The following is a 19629-nucleotide window of genomic DNA, read 5'->3' on the forward strand; positions in this document are numbered from 1 at the left end:
TTAGTGAATAAAGATTTTAATTCATCCAGGTCTTTGGATATTCACAGGGGTAATGACCTTTACCTCTCTAGATTAAGATTTGTTTTTGGTGTAGCTGTAGATTGACACATTGCATAGTATTCACCAAAAAGAAAAAAAAGACTGCAGACAGGTTGATGGTGAGTTGCAGTGAACACAGGCGTTACTGCAATCTGAAAGTGCATCTGTGGGGATTTTTCACTTTTTGGTCCAACCGCCAGGGGGCCACATGAGCGCGTACACCTGCCTCGGCTGCATCGCGCTTCAGTCTGAAAGAAGTGGTGGAAGAAGGTCGACGGTTTTGCTTCAGACAGCGACGACATCATGAAGAAAGTTTTCACCTCCGAGCAGATTTCCGCCTGGTTCACTTCGGGAGCCACGTTTGCCAAAATTAACCTCACAGAGCAAGCGGCTGTGAAGAAGCTCGAAGAACCAGCGGCCGAGGAGAGCAGGTGAGCTACATGCTAGCTTCAAGTTAGCTAACCTCGGACACGTGTTGCCCTGCTACATGGCCCCCACGTGTCGCTTCCTTTCTCTCATCCATAAACATGCTAAATCAAATGTTCAAATTTGACACGTTGGAGGATGTCGGCCTGTGCAAATTCACAGTTTTATTTGATACTTTCTGTGAAAAGTGAAAAACTACCCGAGCTGCGTCATTAACCAGCTCAGCTCCGGGGTGACCCGCCGCCTCCATGATGGTTTTGGCGGCGCCGAGCTCTGCATGGCAAAGGGACACACGATCTTTTCTTGCCGTTGTTTGTTGAAATTAGATTTGACGATTTAAGTTAGTTTTTTTATATACTGCCTATTACGTATCACAGGTTAGATGTTTTAAAAAAACACTAATCAGGTTTTAATTTTTACATCCATACCCTCACACAGCTTCGGAAATAAACGAGGGCAAAACTGCCCCTAGGAAATTTCAAAAAATGCCCCCATAACTTCCTTTAACAATAATGATAATTTAATAAACCTGTACTCGCATCCCCCCCTGCGCTGTCGCACCCGCGTGGCGTACGGAGGGAGGTGGAAGCATAGAAGAGCGGAGAAGGAGGCACCGCCGCCACGCCCCCCGCGCCTCAACAGCGTTGCATCCATCGCTCAGGGCGGGGGGGCGTGGCGGCGGATACCAACATGAAAAAACAACGGGGGGACCCGCTGTAAGTTTCACAAAGTGCCCCCAATTTTAAAAAAATGCTCCTTGCTCCTTGATTTCTGTCAAATTGCCCCCTAAAAAATATGTAAATTTCATACCCTTCCCTCACACAACTCTGACCAGAGAAGAAACATTTAGTTGTTTAGATTATTTTGTCTCTTTTTCTCTAAATGTTTCCTTAAGCTATTAGACAATAATAAAAAAAACTGTCTCTAGAATTTAAAATCTTTCCAGGGAGCTAAAAAAATACCTTGCAAAATTCTAGTAAAAGTAGTACATACGATAATAAGACAAGAAAATGCATGCTACTCAAATTATTTTAATTTTGTTTAGTATTTTAACTGTCAGCTTTTTGAAAGTTTTGCATCCACAGGGTTCTAAAAACTTAGATAAGATGAAATGGGAGAATATCGACCTGTACTTTAACTTATAAAAAACATGTTCAGCGTGTGGTGAGCGGCTGCAGGGACACACTGCTTCACCTAAAACCTCACAAATTGGTCCAGGTTGTGCACGTTCTCACATACTGTGCTCACATATTATCTCTGACAATTTATCTTTTGAAACACAGCCTAATCTAATCTCTACAAAGACTAACCTAGGGTTGTTTTCAAGACAACAAAAAATACTCAGGAAAACGGGATTATACAGAGCAGGCAGGCAAGAAAAACTAGTCCTTGTAATGAATTGCATTTTTGGTCTCAAACCTGGAAAAACTATTAACATTTTCAATGTGTTTGTTGTTTTCATGTGGTTTCATGTTTGGTGTGTCTTTTCACAGTGTAGTGCTGTATGTCCCATTGGACCTGAGAGATGCTGGATAGTTATATGGATGCTCCCAGTCGCTGTAACATGAGAATGAACTGGAGTGCCGCATGGCCCAGTCCACATATCCAGAGATTGTTGGTATCTCCTCCCTTGGGTAGTCTCCACAGTTGGGGATGGTAGTCGTGACAAAGCCCTGCCTCATTTTATAGCGGCTGGTCCAAGCCTCCATTGGTCTGAGCTGTGCTGACTGACCTGAGAAGTCGTACTCTTCATCATATTGCTTATGGTTCACAAAGTCTCTCAGCACCTGCTTGAAGACCGACACCAGCTCCCAGGGCCTTATGTTGTTAGTGGCCAGCACCTCACGGAACCTGCAGAAGGATGCACCAATATAGTTAATTAAACAGTAGTGAAAAAAGGAAGGATTAGCATGAGCTTCCCACAATGTCAGGTGTGAGTTTCAAATTAATAATATTGATGATATAATTATTAGTTTCACCATCATAAAATGAGATACCTGTAAGCTAGTCGTCTGTATGTCATTCTTGAAACTAGAAGCACAGATGTGTGGAAATGGTAGAAACATAACATATCTTACTTAAATTTGATTCTTTTGTAATTTGGTTATGTAACAACACTCCAGTGACCTAGATGTGAGTTTTATGGGGAATAAATAAGTAGGTCACAGTGCTCAACCATGTACAACAACTCTTCAACCTTTTTGAAATATAATTGCTATCATACACATGATGAGAGGAAACCCCGGCAGTCTGCCTACGCTCAGCTTTATAGGGCATCCTTCACCTTCACATGTTCACACCCTCTATCCCCTGCCTCTGTGACAGTAACACATAATGGCTTTCTTGGCAGCTCGCCCTGCCTCCCTTTCCCTTTGGGTCTTCTCTGCTTTGCCTGCTGTCAGGCCTTGTGTTGAGGCAGTAGCGGTTAGCCACTGTTGACAGCATGCTAATGTGAGGATGGCGCATGGCATGTCCGCTAATAAACACCTGGAAAGGACTGCGGCTGCATGGATCGGTGGTATCTGGGCACACAGGAACTCTAGCTGGTAAAGCTCTGATGTGGGGATGAGAGTCCGTAACCGATGGTACTTCTGGAACCATTGGAGGCCCGGAGAGCTGTGGGCCAACCTGTGCTCTCGCTCCAATTCCCGTGCCAGTTGTTCACGTTCCTCTACATGCCACAGGAGCTCTCTGATCAACCTGCGGCTGGGCACAGCCTCTGAGCTCTTAAGAGGTGGCGCTTCATTCTGAGTCTGCACTTTTGTCACATGAGACCACTTCATCCAGCTGAACAGGGGCATGGCACTTAGCAGAACGTCCAGAAAACTGAAAGAACAAGAATTCTTTGTTATTGCGGACCCTGAAGGTATTTATACAGCAGAGAGCTGGAATTTTCCTTAAACTAATGTCTAGTTTCCTTCTAAAGCTGTTTTCAGACAGGCACTGGCCACACAAAATAGAATTTTTCTTCTTTCTTTTTTAGTGAAATAACCTGATGTCGATGTGCTGAAAACAAAAACACATGCTTTTCTGCAGGAAGTGTATAAGTGGTGTCCTGCCTCCTGCATGCTTTACCCAGGTGCCATATCTGGCAAGAATGTTTTGGAAATTGCCCTTTTGTTGTGAACACATCTGACCCAGAAAATCTCTTACTGTGTTCTTCATATGTGAAAGACAACCTCCAGAAAATGTCCAGACCCAAATTTAGTGGACAGCTTGTGGATTTCATTTCTGACATAAGTTGGTGCCTTTAAATGACTTAAGGGCAGATATACAATTTTGCGAGGGAAATTTAAATGTTATGTTGTGAAAATCGGTAGCATCATATCATGAAAACTGTCTGGGGGACAAAATTGCAGCCTTAATTCTAAGAATGGGAATTTTGTTTCTCATCTTATCCATAACTGTTTTGCCCTATTAAATTTAAAGATGTCAGTTTGACAGTGAAAAACGATCAACCCATAACTAAGCTGACCTCTGGTCTCTGCTTTGATTGCCTTCAGTTAAGGTCAAACTCGGTAGAGCACAATGTCGGGTGTTTGTATTTGGCCCCTTTTTCTTTCAAGATGATGGATTCAACCTGGCTTCCACCTGGGATTTAGATGGATCACACAGCCTGCAGGGTCAGAGGTCAACCACTTCTATACATTGTAAAGTTACACAGTCTCCTTCTTTTGTGTCTGATTTGATTAAAAAATAATCATGACTTAAACAACAGTGAGTCTTTCAGCATGTGCAGGTCAGAATGGATTACACTACGACTGGCTGAAAATGGAAAATAACTATTTGTACTTACAGCTGAAAATGGCTCCACCAGCTCTCTGTGAGGTATACAGGAGTAGGGTAAAAATTAGCGTAGTCCTCTGCTTTTTGTCGTTATGGTTCAGCCCTTGTAGTGTTCATTCTTTAATCGCTGTTGCGTCCCTCTGTGTCAAATGCACATCTCTTGTGTGTCGGCAGCAATTCTCCAACGTCTGGACTCCTGAAGCAGTTTTTCCTCTTTCTGTTGTAGTTAATGTCTTGTCCCTATCTCTCCCAATGCTCTTGCCACACAGACTTTTCCAAGAGAGTTAGTCACCCACCACTAACTGACTAAGAGCTGTCACTTCTCCTCTCCCTTCACTCCGCTCTCCTCTGTGCAGTGTGCAGCTTTGTTGTAAGGTCAGCTGCTTTGTAGCTTGCACGAAAGGATTGCATTGGAGAGAAAGGGAGAGGGCAAGAGTGCATGTGTGTGCATAAGCCGCATGTGTGTTATATTTGAGCTCCTCTGTCAGAGTTTGTGCCTGCTGTTGTGATAAAAATCCTCCTGGTGAAGACAAGGGGACGGGCAGAGACAACAGGGAATGCTCTCCAGGCTCCAGAGCTGCGGGCCGGGTCGAGTTGACCAGAGGGAAAGACGAGATGAGGCACAGCCTTAGAGCGGGGTTAGATATGACATTAGGACAAAGTGTGTAGAGCTGCTGGCATTTTCATCCTCTGTGTGAACCTAAAGATGAAGTTAATTATATACTGAAACTCGGATTAGTATGAAATGCAGCAGTACACAGCCTTTACCTCAGGTGACTCAGCACCTGAGTGTTCTGCAACACTAACATTCAACAGATTCTCATTTTTATATTATTCCCTGGGAAAACGGAAAATGTTGAAAAATGCTCTATTTAACCATGAGAAAAAGAAAAATCTCTTGATCTGCACCACATTTTACTGTGTGTTTACTTCTTTACGTGTGACCTTGCTGAAAAACAAGCAAACCCACTAAGAGACGGGTGAAAACATAGCCTCCTTGTTTTAGGTTATAAAACATGGCATTGATGCACTGATCTAAAATATTTTCCAGAATCTTAAAGGGAATTTATTTAAGCTGCTTTAAGGCTGGGTCTCTTATTTTAGCCTGGTCTTATCAGTACATTCAATTTTTTCAGTAACTGCATGTTTCTTCTCTTTCTCCTCTTTGAAACATTGGCAGTTAAGCTTTTTCAGATAAAGGTGAAGAATGGTAAACTATGTTTTTATCCAATCCAGAATGACGGAAGATGGAGAGTTGTCTAAACAGGACGCTTGTCCCATATGAGCAAATTTGAATTGACTGCGTTTTAGTTGGTGAAACTGATTTAAAACGTTATCACACCTAGTATCTTGTTTTATATTAAGTCATTATTTACATATCACTATATCACACCTTTCTTCTCATTAGTGATTGTAGAGTGTGCACGTTTTGATACCATTGCAGTTGGTTTATAGTGCCTCAAAAATGATAAGCTGCTTAAAATGTATTTTGTTTCTCTTCAGGCCATCAGAGGTTCCTGATGAGAGCAGCCTGGAGACTGTGGACTCCGGAGGGAGTCCCCAAAAACAGAAACCTGCTGGGAGTGAGTATTCAACTTCCTGTAAAATTGTTCCTATCTTAAATCTTATTTAAAAACATTGTGAAGTTTACATTTTATAGACTAATGAACACAGTATTTCTCATGCGCTTTATTATGAACCCTCAGGTCCTGCTCCTCCTCCACTGGCCTACTATGAGTACCCAAGTTTGCCCATAACCAAAAACAGAAAGGAGGTCTGTTGCATCCAAATGTGCAGCCTTACATTCTATTAGTGCATGGTCATTCTCCTATAGTTGTTTTTGTCAAGTGAAGGGTTTCATTGAAATTGTCACTATGTCCCCAGGACACTGGTGTTTTTAAGATTTTACTTTTTATTTAAGATGTACTCAGTCATTGTTGATGCTGCTGGACAACACCTAACTTCATATTCACTGGGCCAAAAAAATGTTCTCTTGTCTAATACAGAGTGCTGTGTGTATATTTTAGGAGATCAGGCTGACATTTAAGCTGCACTTCCTTAATGCAGATTATAAAGTCTGGACTTTTGGTTACAAATCAGCTTAGCACATCCATCTGCTCTACAATATCTTAACTTATTTTTAAATTCCTTTTTTATTTCAGTGATATGGTCCAAATAGCCAAATGCAGTCTCTTTTTGTTAACACTGTGTGTGTGTGTGTCTGTCTGCTTCCAGCTGATTTCCCTCATAGAAAACCACTCTGTAGTGATTATTCGAGGAGCCACAGGCAGTGGCAAGACCACCCAGCTGCCACAGTACATTCTGGACCACTACAATGCCAAAAATGCCTCGTGCAACATCGTGGTCACCCAACCTCGCAAGATTGGGGCTACCAGTGTTGCTCGATGGGTTGCCAAACAGCGGAAGTGTACCCTGGGTAGTTTGGTGGGATATCAGGTTTGTCTCAATTAGACATAATGTGGTTTACTTGAACTGTCAAGTGCAAAGAGCCCTGTGTATATTTTTAGTTTTTGCACCAAAAGCTTCAGTTGCATCCCCCTTTATGTTAAAATCTAGTTTTTGTAAGCATGCGTTAACAAGCTTTTGTGTTTGTTGGCAGGGTGTCTGGCTGTGCTATGCAGAGCTCCTAAACAGTGTCTAAGAATAACAGTTTCCTCTGCTACATGCAGACCATAGTTAATTATGTCCCTGCAAGTCGGAGCAATAACAAACAGTTGATGTCAGGTTAGGCCACAAAAGGTTATATTGTGTTCGTTATTCACTTACGTGATTTTTACTCGTATTTGCTGTAGGGAGAGCGCTTTCTTCTTGTTCCCCCTTCGTATGTTTTGTCTTGGTTTATAAAAGTCGTGCAATCAGTGAATGGAAAGTTCTTTGTGCTCAGAGTTAAGTCAGCGAACCGTGAAGCGTTTCCCTGAGGTCACACAAAGGATTGCAATAGATTTTATCTCAGGTCACTGGTATTTTCTCTAAAACCAACCCAGAAATAGACACATTAAAGCTGCAGACAAACGGGAGATGATGGAATGTCTTGAATTTGCTTCTGTGAAAAATATCAAACCAAAGACTGGAGTTGTATTATGCTTTAATTCAATCCAAAAAGTATTAAAGATGATTGTTCCAGAAACTTACAAATGATATCACTCTGCACAAAGGTGGTGGCAATTATCACATGGTGCCGATACAAACCTAATCTATGAGCTTGTCAGATATCAAGTCTCAGTGATCCTTTACTAAAGTAACAAGTCTACATCCTTACTGAGTGTCAGATTAATATGTCTGTCAAATTAATGAAGGTAACTCTGAATGTTCGTACTACAGGTTGGACTGGAGAAAATGGCGACTGAGCACACGCGCCTCATCTACATGACGACAGGAGTGCTGCTGCAAAAACTGGTCTCTTCCAAGTGCCTCACAGAGTACTCGCACATCTTCGTAGATGAGGTGAAGATAATTTTAAATGTGCATTTGCATTTCTCTGTTAACTGGTATCTATATTTGATTGTTTTTGTCTTGATCACAAATAATAATCTCTCAAAAAAACAATATGTTGCGTACTATCAAAATGTTATTCATTTGCATATTCATATTCAGCAATTACACCCACTCTAAAAACGCAACACTAATTTAGATCCACCACTTAAAACCTGAGGATTTTCTGGAGAGCTTACAGGGCTGCCAACATTAACAAAGACTTGCATTTAGACTTTCCTTTAAGTATTTCAGAGATAATATGCCAATGCCTTTAAAGTTTGGAGGGGAGTGGAGGATGAGTTTTGGAGGAGTAACCAGACTAATAAACAAACACACAAACTGCTCTCAAATTATATTAGTAGGATATGTTGCATCCAGTCTAAAAGCTCATTGTATTTTATTCCGCTCCAAACCTGTTTCGACATGGTTTATCTACATTTAATGTTGCTGCAGTGGAAAGGCTTAATCTTTGCATCCTATTTTCTAATCTCTGACTTAATTGTGTTTAACAACTCTGCCTTTGCACAAGGTTCACGAGCGGACTGAGGAGATGGACTTTCTCTTACTGATTTTGAAGAAACTCCTTCATTCCAACTCTCGTTATGTCAAGGTGATTACTATATCAAAGTAAACATCCCACCTCTACTCACCAATCATTTCCACTCTCACTCATTTTAAGCTGTCCTTTTCCAGATCATCCTCATGTCAGCCACCATTAACTGCAGACAGTTTGCTGATTACTTCGGAACCCTGATTCGTGGCAAGATGAACCCTGCCTATGTGTTTGAAGTGGAAGGGGCACCGTTTGCCATTAAGGAGTTCTATCTGGATGACCTACAAAACCTGTTACCATATAGGGTAATGTTATCCTGGCTGTATGCGTGGCGTTATGTCTCAGTGTGTGAACTGCGTGCATGCAAAATGTTGGACGTTTTTTCATTGTGTTTAAACAGGTGTCTCCTAAACTTTAGAGTGAATCAAACAAACACAAAGTAAGCTTCAAGGTTTCGATATATTTTCAGTCAATCGACAAGTGCTAATTTGTATGTTTGTGTCTTCAGCTGTTAGAGTCCTGTCATCAAGATGACCCCAACATCGCAGTAGAGATGTACAATCTTGCCATCAGTCTCATCCAGAGCTTTGACGAGGTGGAGGGCGAAGATTCCTGGTAAAGCAATGGTTACTCAGCACACTAATCTGCTACAAAGACAGGTTGTGGTCCCCATCTTTGTTGAGTTACGTGTTGAAATGTGTTTTTTAATAAGCAGCAAAGCTGACAAAGACAGTGGTGTAACTTTGTCTGAGAAAGGCAGTGTTCTGGTTTTCCTTCCTGGGTTTCACGAGATAAGCTACATGCAGGAGGCTTTGGCCAAGCTTGGCCTCCACAAAAGGTGATTTTTTTCTGCAGATTAATACCCGTTTTAATTTGTTTGCTTGTTTCTGTAAGACATTTACCATTACATTGCATTGACTTCTTTGTTCAGATTGCAAGTTTATCCTCTTCACTCCTCTGTGACTCTGGAGGAGCAGAACGGTGTGTTTCTGCCTCCTGTCCCTGGATACAGGAAGGTGATAACAGCTAAACTTATTCTGTCTCACATCAATTAAAAAATTAGATACCTGCTGTACTGATGGTCGTTTCATCCTCACAGGTCATCCTTTCCACCAACATTGCAGAGAGTTCGGTGACTGTATCGGATGTCAAATATGGTAGATTACTTTTCCTCTGAGCTTGATTGTATTTTTTCATCTTGGTGAATATTAGGATGTTGAAGTTTAAACTGGTATTGTTTTTTTGTGATGTCAGTCATTGACTTCTGCCTTACCCGTCACCTGGTCTGTGACCAAGAAACCAATTATCAGTCTCTCCGTCTCACCTGGGCATCCAAAACCAACTGTAACCAGCGTAGAGGTATGTGAACTACTGCACCTACTGCAACATAAACTGCAAAGTTTCTTGTCTGTTCAGCTGAGCAGCTCTCACCTATTTCCTCAGGTAGGGCAGGACGAGTGTCTAAGGGCTACTGTTATCGTCTTATCACCAAAGAGTTCTGGAAGAACGAGATCCCAGAATACATGATTCCTGAGATGCTGGTAAAGAACATGTTCAACACACGTCGATTTTTATTTTACAGTTTTGAGGATGCCTCTGACAATTTATCTATGCTATACTGTTTGCCTTCCTCTTAGCTTGCCCCCTTGGCCACTATCATGCTGAAAGTGAAGCTGCTGGATATGGGAGATCCCCGCTCGGTCCTCTCCACAGCACTTTCACCCCCAAATCTTGATGACATAGTAAGAACTGTGCTGCAACTCAAAGAGGTCTGTAAAACGAAAGCAGGTTGATGTTTTTTCCCTGGGAGACATTGATGTCTTGTGAAGTACATATAAATGTGTTGGTGTAATGATGACTTATTTATTTTGGCATCTTCTCAGCTCTGTGGAGAATTAGGCCAGGAGTTCACGCGCATGATTTTTGCTTCAGCCAGTGTTAGGATTGTCAAGTTGTCTGCAGAGAGTAGTGCAGTGTAAATCTTGTTTTGTCCATCACTAACAAATCAGAAACTTTTTAGTAATAAATTATACTTGTATATAGTTTCAGAGAATAACATTAACAGTTATTTCAAGATATTGAGCGTATTATTAAATAAATACAATATCCATCAATAGCCATTCATTTAAATGACAAACAGTGAAGGGAAATTTGGTTTCCAGTTTTGTCACAAAGAAGTGAGTCATGTTGTATCAGTAAACTGTTAATTTGAGGAAGAGAGTAAAGCCTATTGTCTTTTCAATAGTTGTGGGTTTTCTTCTGTAGATGGGCGCTCTGTCTGTGAAAAGTGACTGCAGGTCTCAGAACGATGATGGAGAGCTAACATTCCTAGGTCGAGTGGTGGCCCACTTACCTGTGGACCTGTACCTGGGGAAGATGATTGTCCTCGGCCATGTCTTTGGTTGCCTGGACGATTGCCTCATCATAGGTAAGTGTCATTTTACAACTGGAACTGGCTTCTGTTAGAGCACATGCAGTAGTGTGTGCAGCCATAGAGACTTAGATTGGTCAACAAATCAGTCAGAATTGCACTCTTACGATACATTTGTGTGCATGTAACATTTTTAAGTTTTGGTTTGTTATATTCTCAGCTGCCTCACACTCTCTGAAGAGTTTCTTTGCCATACCGTCCATGCAGCAGATCGCCGGCCACAGGTGAGTCATACACTTTAGATGCAATGATTCACAGACAGTCAGTCTTCTTTTTGTGAAACAATGGATGATGGAAAGATGGAAAAAAGTATCTATGGAGTTTTCTACCATTTAGTTGTCTTTAAGTCAGTGGAGTAGATACCATTCTTTTCTAATTACTGACTCACTTAAATATCTCTAGTCCCATCACAGTTAGGCCCAACACTGTCCCCATCCAACTTACGCCTTATGATGTCCAGCTGTTCATGACTGGTTCTCTTCAAGTCCTGTTTTTCGCTAGATGATATGTGTATGTTTTGCTAAAACAGCACAAACAGTTTTTCTTCCAGTTTATTTTTATTTATTTTAAATCTTTGTGAACTGACCATTGTTTGTAATTCCAGGAGCAAGATGGCCTTTGCCTCTGGAACACCAAGTGATTCCATAGGTTTTGTAAATGCCTTCAAGGTGTGTTCAGGTTCACAACAAGTTGTGTGGTCTTAAATTAATTTAAATATTTGCCTAATAACTGTTCACACCTTAAATTGAATTCCGTTCCATGTGGTCTCTCACTGTTAGGCATGGCACTCTTCCAAAAAGACTGGACAACTGAGACACCCAAAGGTAAACAACACAACAACCAAACATTAACTCAACTCGCTGATACTCATTAAGCAACCATTTATCATTGTATCATCATTTTTCAATGTGTTGTTTCTCGCTGCTTTACTCTCACAGGACGAGCTGGATTGGGGAAAAGAGAACTTCATTCAGATCAAACGGATCAGGGAGGTACACAAACGATGCACAGAGCAGGGTCACATGACTTCCCCATAGACACATTACATCACCCATCCTAATCTAGCATTAGCCAACTGATTTCAAAGTCTTTGTTGAAGTTTAATGATAAACTACCTAGTTGATTATAACCTGTGTTGACGCACAGTTGATGATTATCTCATGCATTAGTAAAAATGCCCAACAACTTCAGTCTAAATGAGTGAATTCATCAAAAATACACTACCATGGTCCTCAGCAGTATCTCTCTCTCCAGGTTGCAGAGCTGTATGAGGACCTGAAGAGACGTGTTTCCCAGTTCAACATGCATGTGCAGGACAGCATTCAACCATCAGACTATACCAGCACAAACACGCAGAAGTTCCTTCTTCAGGTGAGACTCTGTGCTGGACATGTACAGTCACCAGAAGTTTACATAATATACAAAGTGTTTACTCCTCATTCTGCCCCAAAGAGGTACTTTTGGAAGAAACAATTGGAAAACCAGATACTGCAATGAAATTCAGGTCCCTGGCCCAAGTGTGTTTACACATTGTGTGCCTCAGATCCTCTCATTGGAGCGGACAGATATATTGAGTTCAGTTTGTGTTTGACTGCACCTGTCTCTGTCTCAGGTGATTATCGCTGGTGCCTACTACCCCAACTACTTCATCCAGAAGGAACTAGATGAAGACCTGGCCGCCAGAGAATTAAGTGGCTTCAACCCCAGGACAACAGTCATGGTATAATCCTAATTGGCAGACATGATGTGAATACAGTTCTAAATAATTGTTGTAAAATATACTTAGAGTAGGTTGAACTTAAATATTTTTGATCCATTCTTAACTCTAATGCTCTAACTAAACTTTTAAACTTGTTACGGTAAGTAGAGAACTTGTGATTAAAACATAGCTGTGCTGTGTCCAGATGAGGAACATGCCTCCATACAGTTTCCTGTACTATAAGCAGCTGCAGTCTCTGTTCCGCCTGTGTGGACAAGTCAAAACCATCTGCTTTGATAACACCAGGTAAATGAAGGCAATTGACACATTAAACCTCAGCACTTTGTCTACGCAATGCATTTAAAATAAAGAACTAACATTTGATCACTCATTTCCTGACTGTTTGTGTGTGCACGCACTCAGAGCATATGTGGAGTTCTACAGGACATCTCAAGACTCAGGGGTTCTGCCTGAAGTGTCCCTCGCTCTCGTCCTTTCCCAGCAGAGCTCTCCCATGGAACTTTCTGTCTACCCCATTGAACAAATTGAAAAATGTGCTGGTAACAGAAACCTAACCCACATGAAATATTCACGGTATGACTTTGTTTTCATATTCATAAAACGTAGTCTAATCTCTACTTCTCCTCTTGTTTGAAACTGGATTATATTTCTGCATGAATTAGAAAATATATATTTCAAACTAGATTAATGAGGCGGTAAAATCACAAGCGTTAGGTTTTACAGTTTCTGTAATCTGAGGCCTGAGCAAATCTTTTTAGAAAGTGGAGCCCCCTGCACCACAGGCTGCACTGGTCAGTGGCCCTGCACTAAGCATTAATGTAATCTGACATCCAAGCAAACTGCATGACTCTTCACAACAATCACTGACTCAGAGGGCAGGTTTCAGGCACACGCAGCTCAAGCTTCGAGATGGGGTTACATTGCATAATAGACGTAGAACAATAATACACTTAACAAGACAATTCTCACTGATTACTCTCTTTACAGTGATACTTACACCTGCATAAAACTTAACAAATTATCTGTTGTGATACCGCTGCATGATTTTTAATGCCCCTCTCATACCAGGTATCTGGATACATGTCAACGACTGATTTAGGATACCTTGTTAGATAATGCTAAAATGATTTGATGTGATGACATTCAACATCAAAGCAGCATTAAATCCAGTTGTGAGATCTTGTTGACAGAGTGAGTGCAGTGAAAGTTGTGCATAGAACATTAAATTCCAGTTTTGTGTGCTTTTTCTACCCAGAGTGAATGTTGACTTCCAGAGCCAGTCCGTCTGCCCAGCGGGACTGTTGAGCAGCTCTATTGATCCAGACAAACTACCCCCAAGCCACTACTTTGTGGTCAACATCACAGAGGTTAGTCCCCTACATTTACCTTGGTTTTTCAAAAAGAGATACTGTGGAGAAAAGCTGAAAGCTGAACGTCTCGTAACTGTGATCTCTGCTGCAGGTGGTGGAGGTGGGACATTTCTGGGGCTTCCAGGCAGATGAAGCCAGTTTAGAGATGCAGCGCTGTCTGACAGCTGAGATCAGCAAACACACACTGAAGCCTATACCTGTGTCACTCTACCCCAACCTGAGTTGTCTGGCGCTTTACTCCGAGCTCAATGAGCACAGTTCGTACTACCGTGCCAAGATCCTGCACATCCGTGGCAACACAGTGGAGGTGAATATTGCTCACAGCTCTCTGATCAAATTGTAACAAAGCCTTTATATTTTCACACATGCAATATGTTGCCATTGTATAACCGATTGAAGCAGCACAAGAGACAATGTTCTGTTGCATAAATCTGCTTCAGGTTGCTCAATACAGCATATTTAATTTCACAGGAAAAGTTTTCACCAGGTTCTACAGTTATGAGGCTGTTTCAGACCAAACTCTCTGATCCAGTCAAATACCATGAAGATGAATTTGGCAAGAAATTGAAATTATATAGGAGCAGTGAAAATACAGTTTTAAACAGTTATCTCTGGTCATAACTAGGAATATCTTTAACAGGTGTGTGATAGCAGTTGTTCTTGATGTATAGGAGAGCAATACGTTTCCCCTCACTCTGCAGGTTTTCTTCTTGGACTTTGGTAACACAGCAGTTGTTGCCTGCAGCAGCCTCAGAGAGCTCCCTCCTGATATTCTGACTTACCCTTTCCAGGTAGTAAAACTCTAAGTGGCATATTTCTGATCCACTGTCCAGTCTTTAAACATATATCAACATCCTAACACTTCTTAGGCTCATGAGTTTCAAGTTTCCGGGATGCGTCCATCAGCCCAGTCCATCATTCATGGGAACCAGTGGAGCAGCCGAGCCCGCGATCGCTTCCGCAACCTGGTAAAGGGCAATTCTGTCATCGTGTCAGTGTACTCCATACTCCACAATGTCATGCGTGTTGAGCTGCTCATCAACACAGAGACAACAACCACCAGTGTGGTAGACATCTTGGTGGAGGAAGGACATGCGGTCGAGGCTGAAGAGAGCTTCGATTCCAAGGTGATTACAGTTAAAGTGTCTGAGCCTTAAGAAAAAATCCCTCAGACATTGGCCTATAATACTTCCATACACATGCCACAGTTCACATATACACGTGTGCTGACAAATATGAAATATTGCACAACCTTTAAAGAAATTCTGATGCTTTATGAAAGAACATCCTAGCACAGAATTCAGAAAGATGTATACAAATGCATTGTTTATCTGAGTCATCATATCTGCCTGTGTGCTCTTGGCAGGAAAACCACGAGGTGCTGATGTCCCTGTACAAGGACATGGAAACAGGGAAATATGTCCCTAACTCTGTCTGCAGCTCCTGGAAGGATCGCAAGAAAGAGGAAAAGGAGCTCATTGACGACCTTCTCGCTCACTTTTCCAAGAGCAACCTCTCCATTTCCAAGAAAAGGGTAAGACACACTGCTGCTTCATTGCATTTTCATATTATATTTGTACCGACAATGTTCCCATAGTTATTGATTACAAAGCACGTAAAAACATTTTAACAAAGGCTTTACTAACCAAAAGACATTAAAAGAACTAAAGAATAAAAAAAAAGTAAAGAAAATCAAGAAAAGTATTTGTATTTATAGTATTACAATGGGTTTGTGTGGGATGCCTTAATTTTGGTAGTGATTGGTTTCGGCCAGGAGATGGCGCCATCTCAGTGGGTGTTAGTGCTCATTCAGAGGCACACCCATCCTGTCTGACAGAACAATGAGGACAGGGTGACCATGGTTCGAAATCAAAGCCACCAATGGCTGCATGAATAAATCAGGTCATGTGCGTCTGCTGCCTTCTCTCTGAAACCACAGGTTCAGGTGTATGGACCAACCAGTCCTTACAAGTCAAGCTTCCAGAGCTCAAACCAAAAGACCTACTACAAGTAAGCAACACAACAGAGACAAACCCCACATTAAAGCTGCAGGTTTTCATTGCTTATGAGTGTGTCCTCCTCCAGGACGGTGTGTATAGAGAGGAGCAGCATCAACCTTCTGGCGCTGAATGAAAACCCTCATGACAAACATCAGAGGATGCTGGTGGCTGGATCTGTGTCAGTCAACTCCTCAGGTAGCTGATACAAAGTGTCATAATTATTAACACCACTAATCAATATTTTAATGTTAACAACAAATCAAGTTACCATGTACAATTTGATAGCCTTCCTTACCCATACAGAACTGTATCAGTTATATATGCAAATGTTTTTCCTCATCAAAACTCATGAATTATTTCCTGGGAAATCTTTGAAAGTGTTGAAAAAACCTTGATCTCATAATTGTAGAGAAAGTGATTTAAAGAATCCTGCATCTGCCACTTGTCTGCATCCATACCAACATCAATTCAGTAGATTTATGTAATCCTGCTGACAAACAAGCCAACAGACAGGGATGAAAACATAACCTCCTTGGTAGAGTTAACCTGCTGGTGAACAGAGGGAACAGCCTGAAGATGCATCTTTTCTAGGTATTTTGGTAGAACACTGTCATGTGACCAGAAACGCGATTCAGGATAAAAACTGCTGTTGCTCTAATTACTGAATCTGAAAAATTAAAGGCTATGATGAGCCCTGGTTGTGGGGTTCTTCAATTTGTTTTTATTCTGGGATCTCTCCTGATTGTGTGTTTGTGTTGCAGGAACACGCATTCTTCTAAGAGATACCACCATCATGCCAGACATCCCCGGACTGCCTTCACTCATTACCTTGCTCTTCACCCCCATCATGGAGTTACGGTCAGTCCGACACAAAGTCCTACCTCTGCACATCTTTAAAGGTGGCACAGTCAATACAGTTGTCTTGTCAATTTGTCTGTATTTTAGCACTAATGAAGAGGGGACCTGCTACACCGGCAGCATCTGTGGCCTCGGCTGCAACAGTCAAGCACAAGAAGGCATCCTACCGGAGCATGACATCGAACTCGCCTTTGATGTCAAGTTTGATGTGGAGGACATCACTGAGGTAACAGCTGACACACCAGATGCAGAGAGGCTGTGTCTGACAGTGGACAGGAACCCAGATTTTATTTCTTCAGATGTCAATTACAGCTCCATCTGTGTCGGAAACAGGGATTTTATACTGTATCTCTCTTGCTCTCCAATAGATAAACTATATTTTCACTTTTTTCTAAAGACTAAAGCATAGCTCAGTTGCGGCAGTTTTCTCCCACACTAGTCCCAGAAGCGCAGGAGGTGAAAGTGTACCTGATGACAGAATGCATTTACAGGAAGAGAAGGATTAATATTTTATTCATTCCTTCATGGAATTTACCTTTTGATGGGGAACAAATTTCCTCATCCATATATTTTGGTATGTTTTTTTGTCCCAGTATTTGAATCGCTACTAGTAAATGAATGAAATTATACTATTGTTAGCGCTGTAATAAACAGTTGTAAATGGCACAAGAGTGATCCACAGCACTAGTTCTGAGGCACCGGATCAAAACGCTCACTAAAAACTAATCCTTGTTTGACAACACCTAAAACCTGAGGGTTCTGAAAAGCTGGCAGAATTGAAAACGTTAATTTACATAAGCTTTAATTTCACAGCCTCTGAAGCAGATAGACATGAAAAAACAATTGTTTGATAGCTAAAACATTAATGGATATTAAATATTGCATTTTACCCTAAATTGCCAAAATTTATAAATAAATAAAATAAACCCAATAAACTCAACCAGGTCCCTTCTTCCTCCTCCTCTAACACTTCTGTGTTTTTTCCTTTCTTTAGATAAACGCCTTACGAGGTGCTATTAACTCTCTGGTGTGTGAAGGGCCCAGTGGCACGCTGCATCTGGGGCCTGACAGGACCAGCCACCTGCAGGAGGACTGTCGGGAGCGCCTCTTAAGGTCAAACACACTCGCACACAGATCAAGTTTAAATGTTCTGATTAATGACTATGTAAGGACACCACTTTAGAAAAGTAGAGGCAAAATATCGAGGATCAAACACACTCATTATTAAAGTGTCAGAATTAGTGATGGGCATAATTAATCGACGATCTATTAATTGATCATAAAGAATTTCGTCGAGGACATTATTTTGTCTTCGACGAAATTCTGTTGCGTTCACTGCCAACACTGCGAAGCTATACGTCTCCATGAGCGCATGAGTAGGAGGTCGGGATATCCGAGTTGCCTGAACGCAGCACAGTGATGACGTTAGCAGCTGTAGGAAGCAGCCCGGAGTTATTCTCTACAAGCCCTGCTGTGGGACCGGCGGCTGGCCGCTGGGAGCTAGATGGATTTGACGGTTCTCAACGTCTCAGTCCGGTTGTTGTCATGTCATCAATCCCGGAACCTCACCCAGACCCGGGTCTCTCAGGGTTCCCTTCCCCGACTGAGGGTCCGCGTGCGGACATGAAGCCGAGCTCCGCAGCTAGCCGCCGCAGCCAGCTCTTCGGACCCGGACAGGGCCGGGTCTGGTGGAGGGGTTCCGGGAGTGAGGACGCGACAACGGCCGGAGTAGGAGGTCGAGGGCCGCGGAGTCCAGCTAGCGCTCAGCGGCTAGCTGCTCTCTCAGCGGGGCTGAAGTGTACAGCAGCGCAGATTTTCAAGTGTAACCATTGAACGATCCCGTTTAACTGCCACAAGAGTTGTTCATCTTGTAATAAAGACCTCAATGAGGAAACACGCTGTGTTTTTTCTATTTTCACTGCATTTTAACAGTCTATAAATAGTGAATTTTAACATAAAAATATGAATGATTAATCGAAAATTCGTCATTAACTCTCCCGACGATCGATTAAGACAATTTAATCGAATGCCCATCCCTAGTCAGAATTCATTCAGTTATTAGATAAAATCAAATGTAATCATAGATCATCCTGTTAAGAACTACATAAATTGAGAAACTGTCAGGTCTCATCTCCTCAAATAGAGGGGTCGGGTTTATGACCAGTATTACAGGTTGCCATCCTGATGCAAAATGAGATGGTTTGATTTTGAAGGAGCTGTCATGTCTTTCCATTGGTTCAAAGAGTTTATTCATTTTTATATTGTAGTCTTTTCACCAAGTCGCCCCCCCGGGAAGCTGTCACTCCCAGAATCTACGAGAAAGTGGAGAAATGGAACCAGGTGTGTTTACATCAGAGCTCCCTCATCCATATCTGACAGTTTTCAGCACGTTAAAGTTGTGTGTGTGTGTGTGTTTAATTTTGTGTATTGGTGCCGCAGGTGGAGCCCTCGATGAGGATGAACATCTTGGAGCCAGGAGGAAGAGGCTTTGTTTACCAGCTGCATCCTGTGACTCTCCTCAATTAAAAAATTCACCAACTGTTTTTCTTGTTTTAAACATTTTAAGTTATATTTGAACTGTCCCTTTCGGTGGCACAGTAGAATGTTCAACCCTCTCTTTGTTGTTCTCTATTGGGTTTTTTCTAGATTGTTGTAATGTTGTTCAGCAGTGGACATTAAAAAGAGTTGTTTGTAACAGATGAGGCTCATCAGTCATTCTTCATTCAAACCGACTCCCCACACACTGCCAAACCAAAACCTTATCCCTAAACATGACCAATTCCTGCCTAACCTTAACCAACCACAACCCACATCCTACCTATGACCTTTGATTTGTGTCACTGGGCATTTAACAATGATGCAAGACGTTTAATGCGCTATTATCAAAACGCTGTTTGCGTCATTACTGCGCAAGAAAAATCAATGTTTAATAAACCCGATGTTTGCCATCC

The 19629-nt window shown here is 41.8% G+C and overlaps 2 protein-coding genes across 2 annotated transcripts; one reads left to right on the forward strand and one right to left on the reverse strand.

Annotated features, from left to right (window-relative positions):
* The first annotated feature begins 342 nt into the window (after positions 1-342).
* On the forward strand, positions 343-19204 carry tdrd9 (tudor domain containing 9). Its single transcript, XM_061083256.1, has 35 exons — positions 343-470; positions 5755-5834; positions 5958-6025; positions 6487-6708; positions 7594-7716; positions 8276-8356; positions 8440-8604; positions 8808-8914; positions 9015-9137; positions 9231-9315; positions 9399-9456; positions 9554-9658; positions 9743-9840; positions 9937-10068; positions 10565-10727; positions 10891-10954; positions 11335-11398; positions 11510-11554; positions 11669-11722; positions 11985-12101; positions 12343-12450; positions 12635-12735; positions 12853-13023; positions 13706-13817; positions 13912-14127; positions 14522-14611; positions 14690-14947; positions 15187-15354; positions 15760-15830; positions 15906-16015; positions 16582-16678; positions 16766-16904; positions 17673-17791; positions 18946-19018; positions 19118-19204. Exons 1-35 carry the CDS (start codon positions 343-345, stop codon positions 19202-19204), a joined length of 4002 nt encoding a protein of 1333 aa, XP_060939239.1.
* Positions 1953-3266, reverse strand: rd3l (RD3 like). The gene is made up of 2 exons (XM_061083257.1): positions 2953-3266; positions 1953-2316 (listed from the first exon to the last, which is right to left on the reverse strand). Exons 1-2 carry the CDS (start codon positions 3264-3266, stop codon positions 1953-1955), a joined length of 678 nt encoding a protein of 225 aa, XP_060939240.1.
* Positions 19205-19629: the final 425 nt, after the last annotated feature.

This window comes from Limanda limanda, chromosome 12, assembly GCF_963576545.1.
Source record: "Limanda limanda chromosome 12, fLimLim1.1, whole genome shotgun sequence".
Classification (NCBI taxonomy): domain Eukaryota; kingdom Metazoa; phylum Chordata; class Actinopteri; order Pleuronectiformes; family Pleuronectidae; genus Limanda; species Limanda limanda.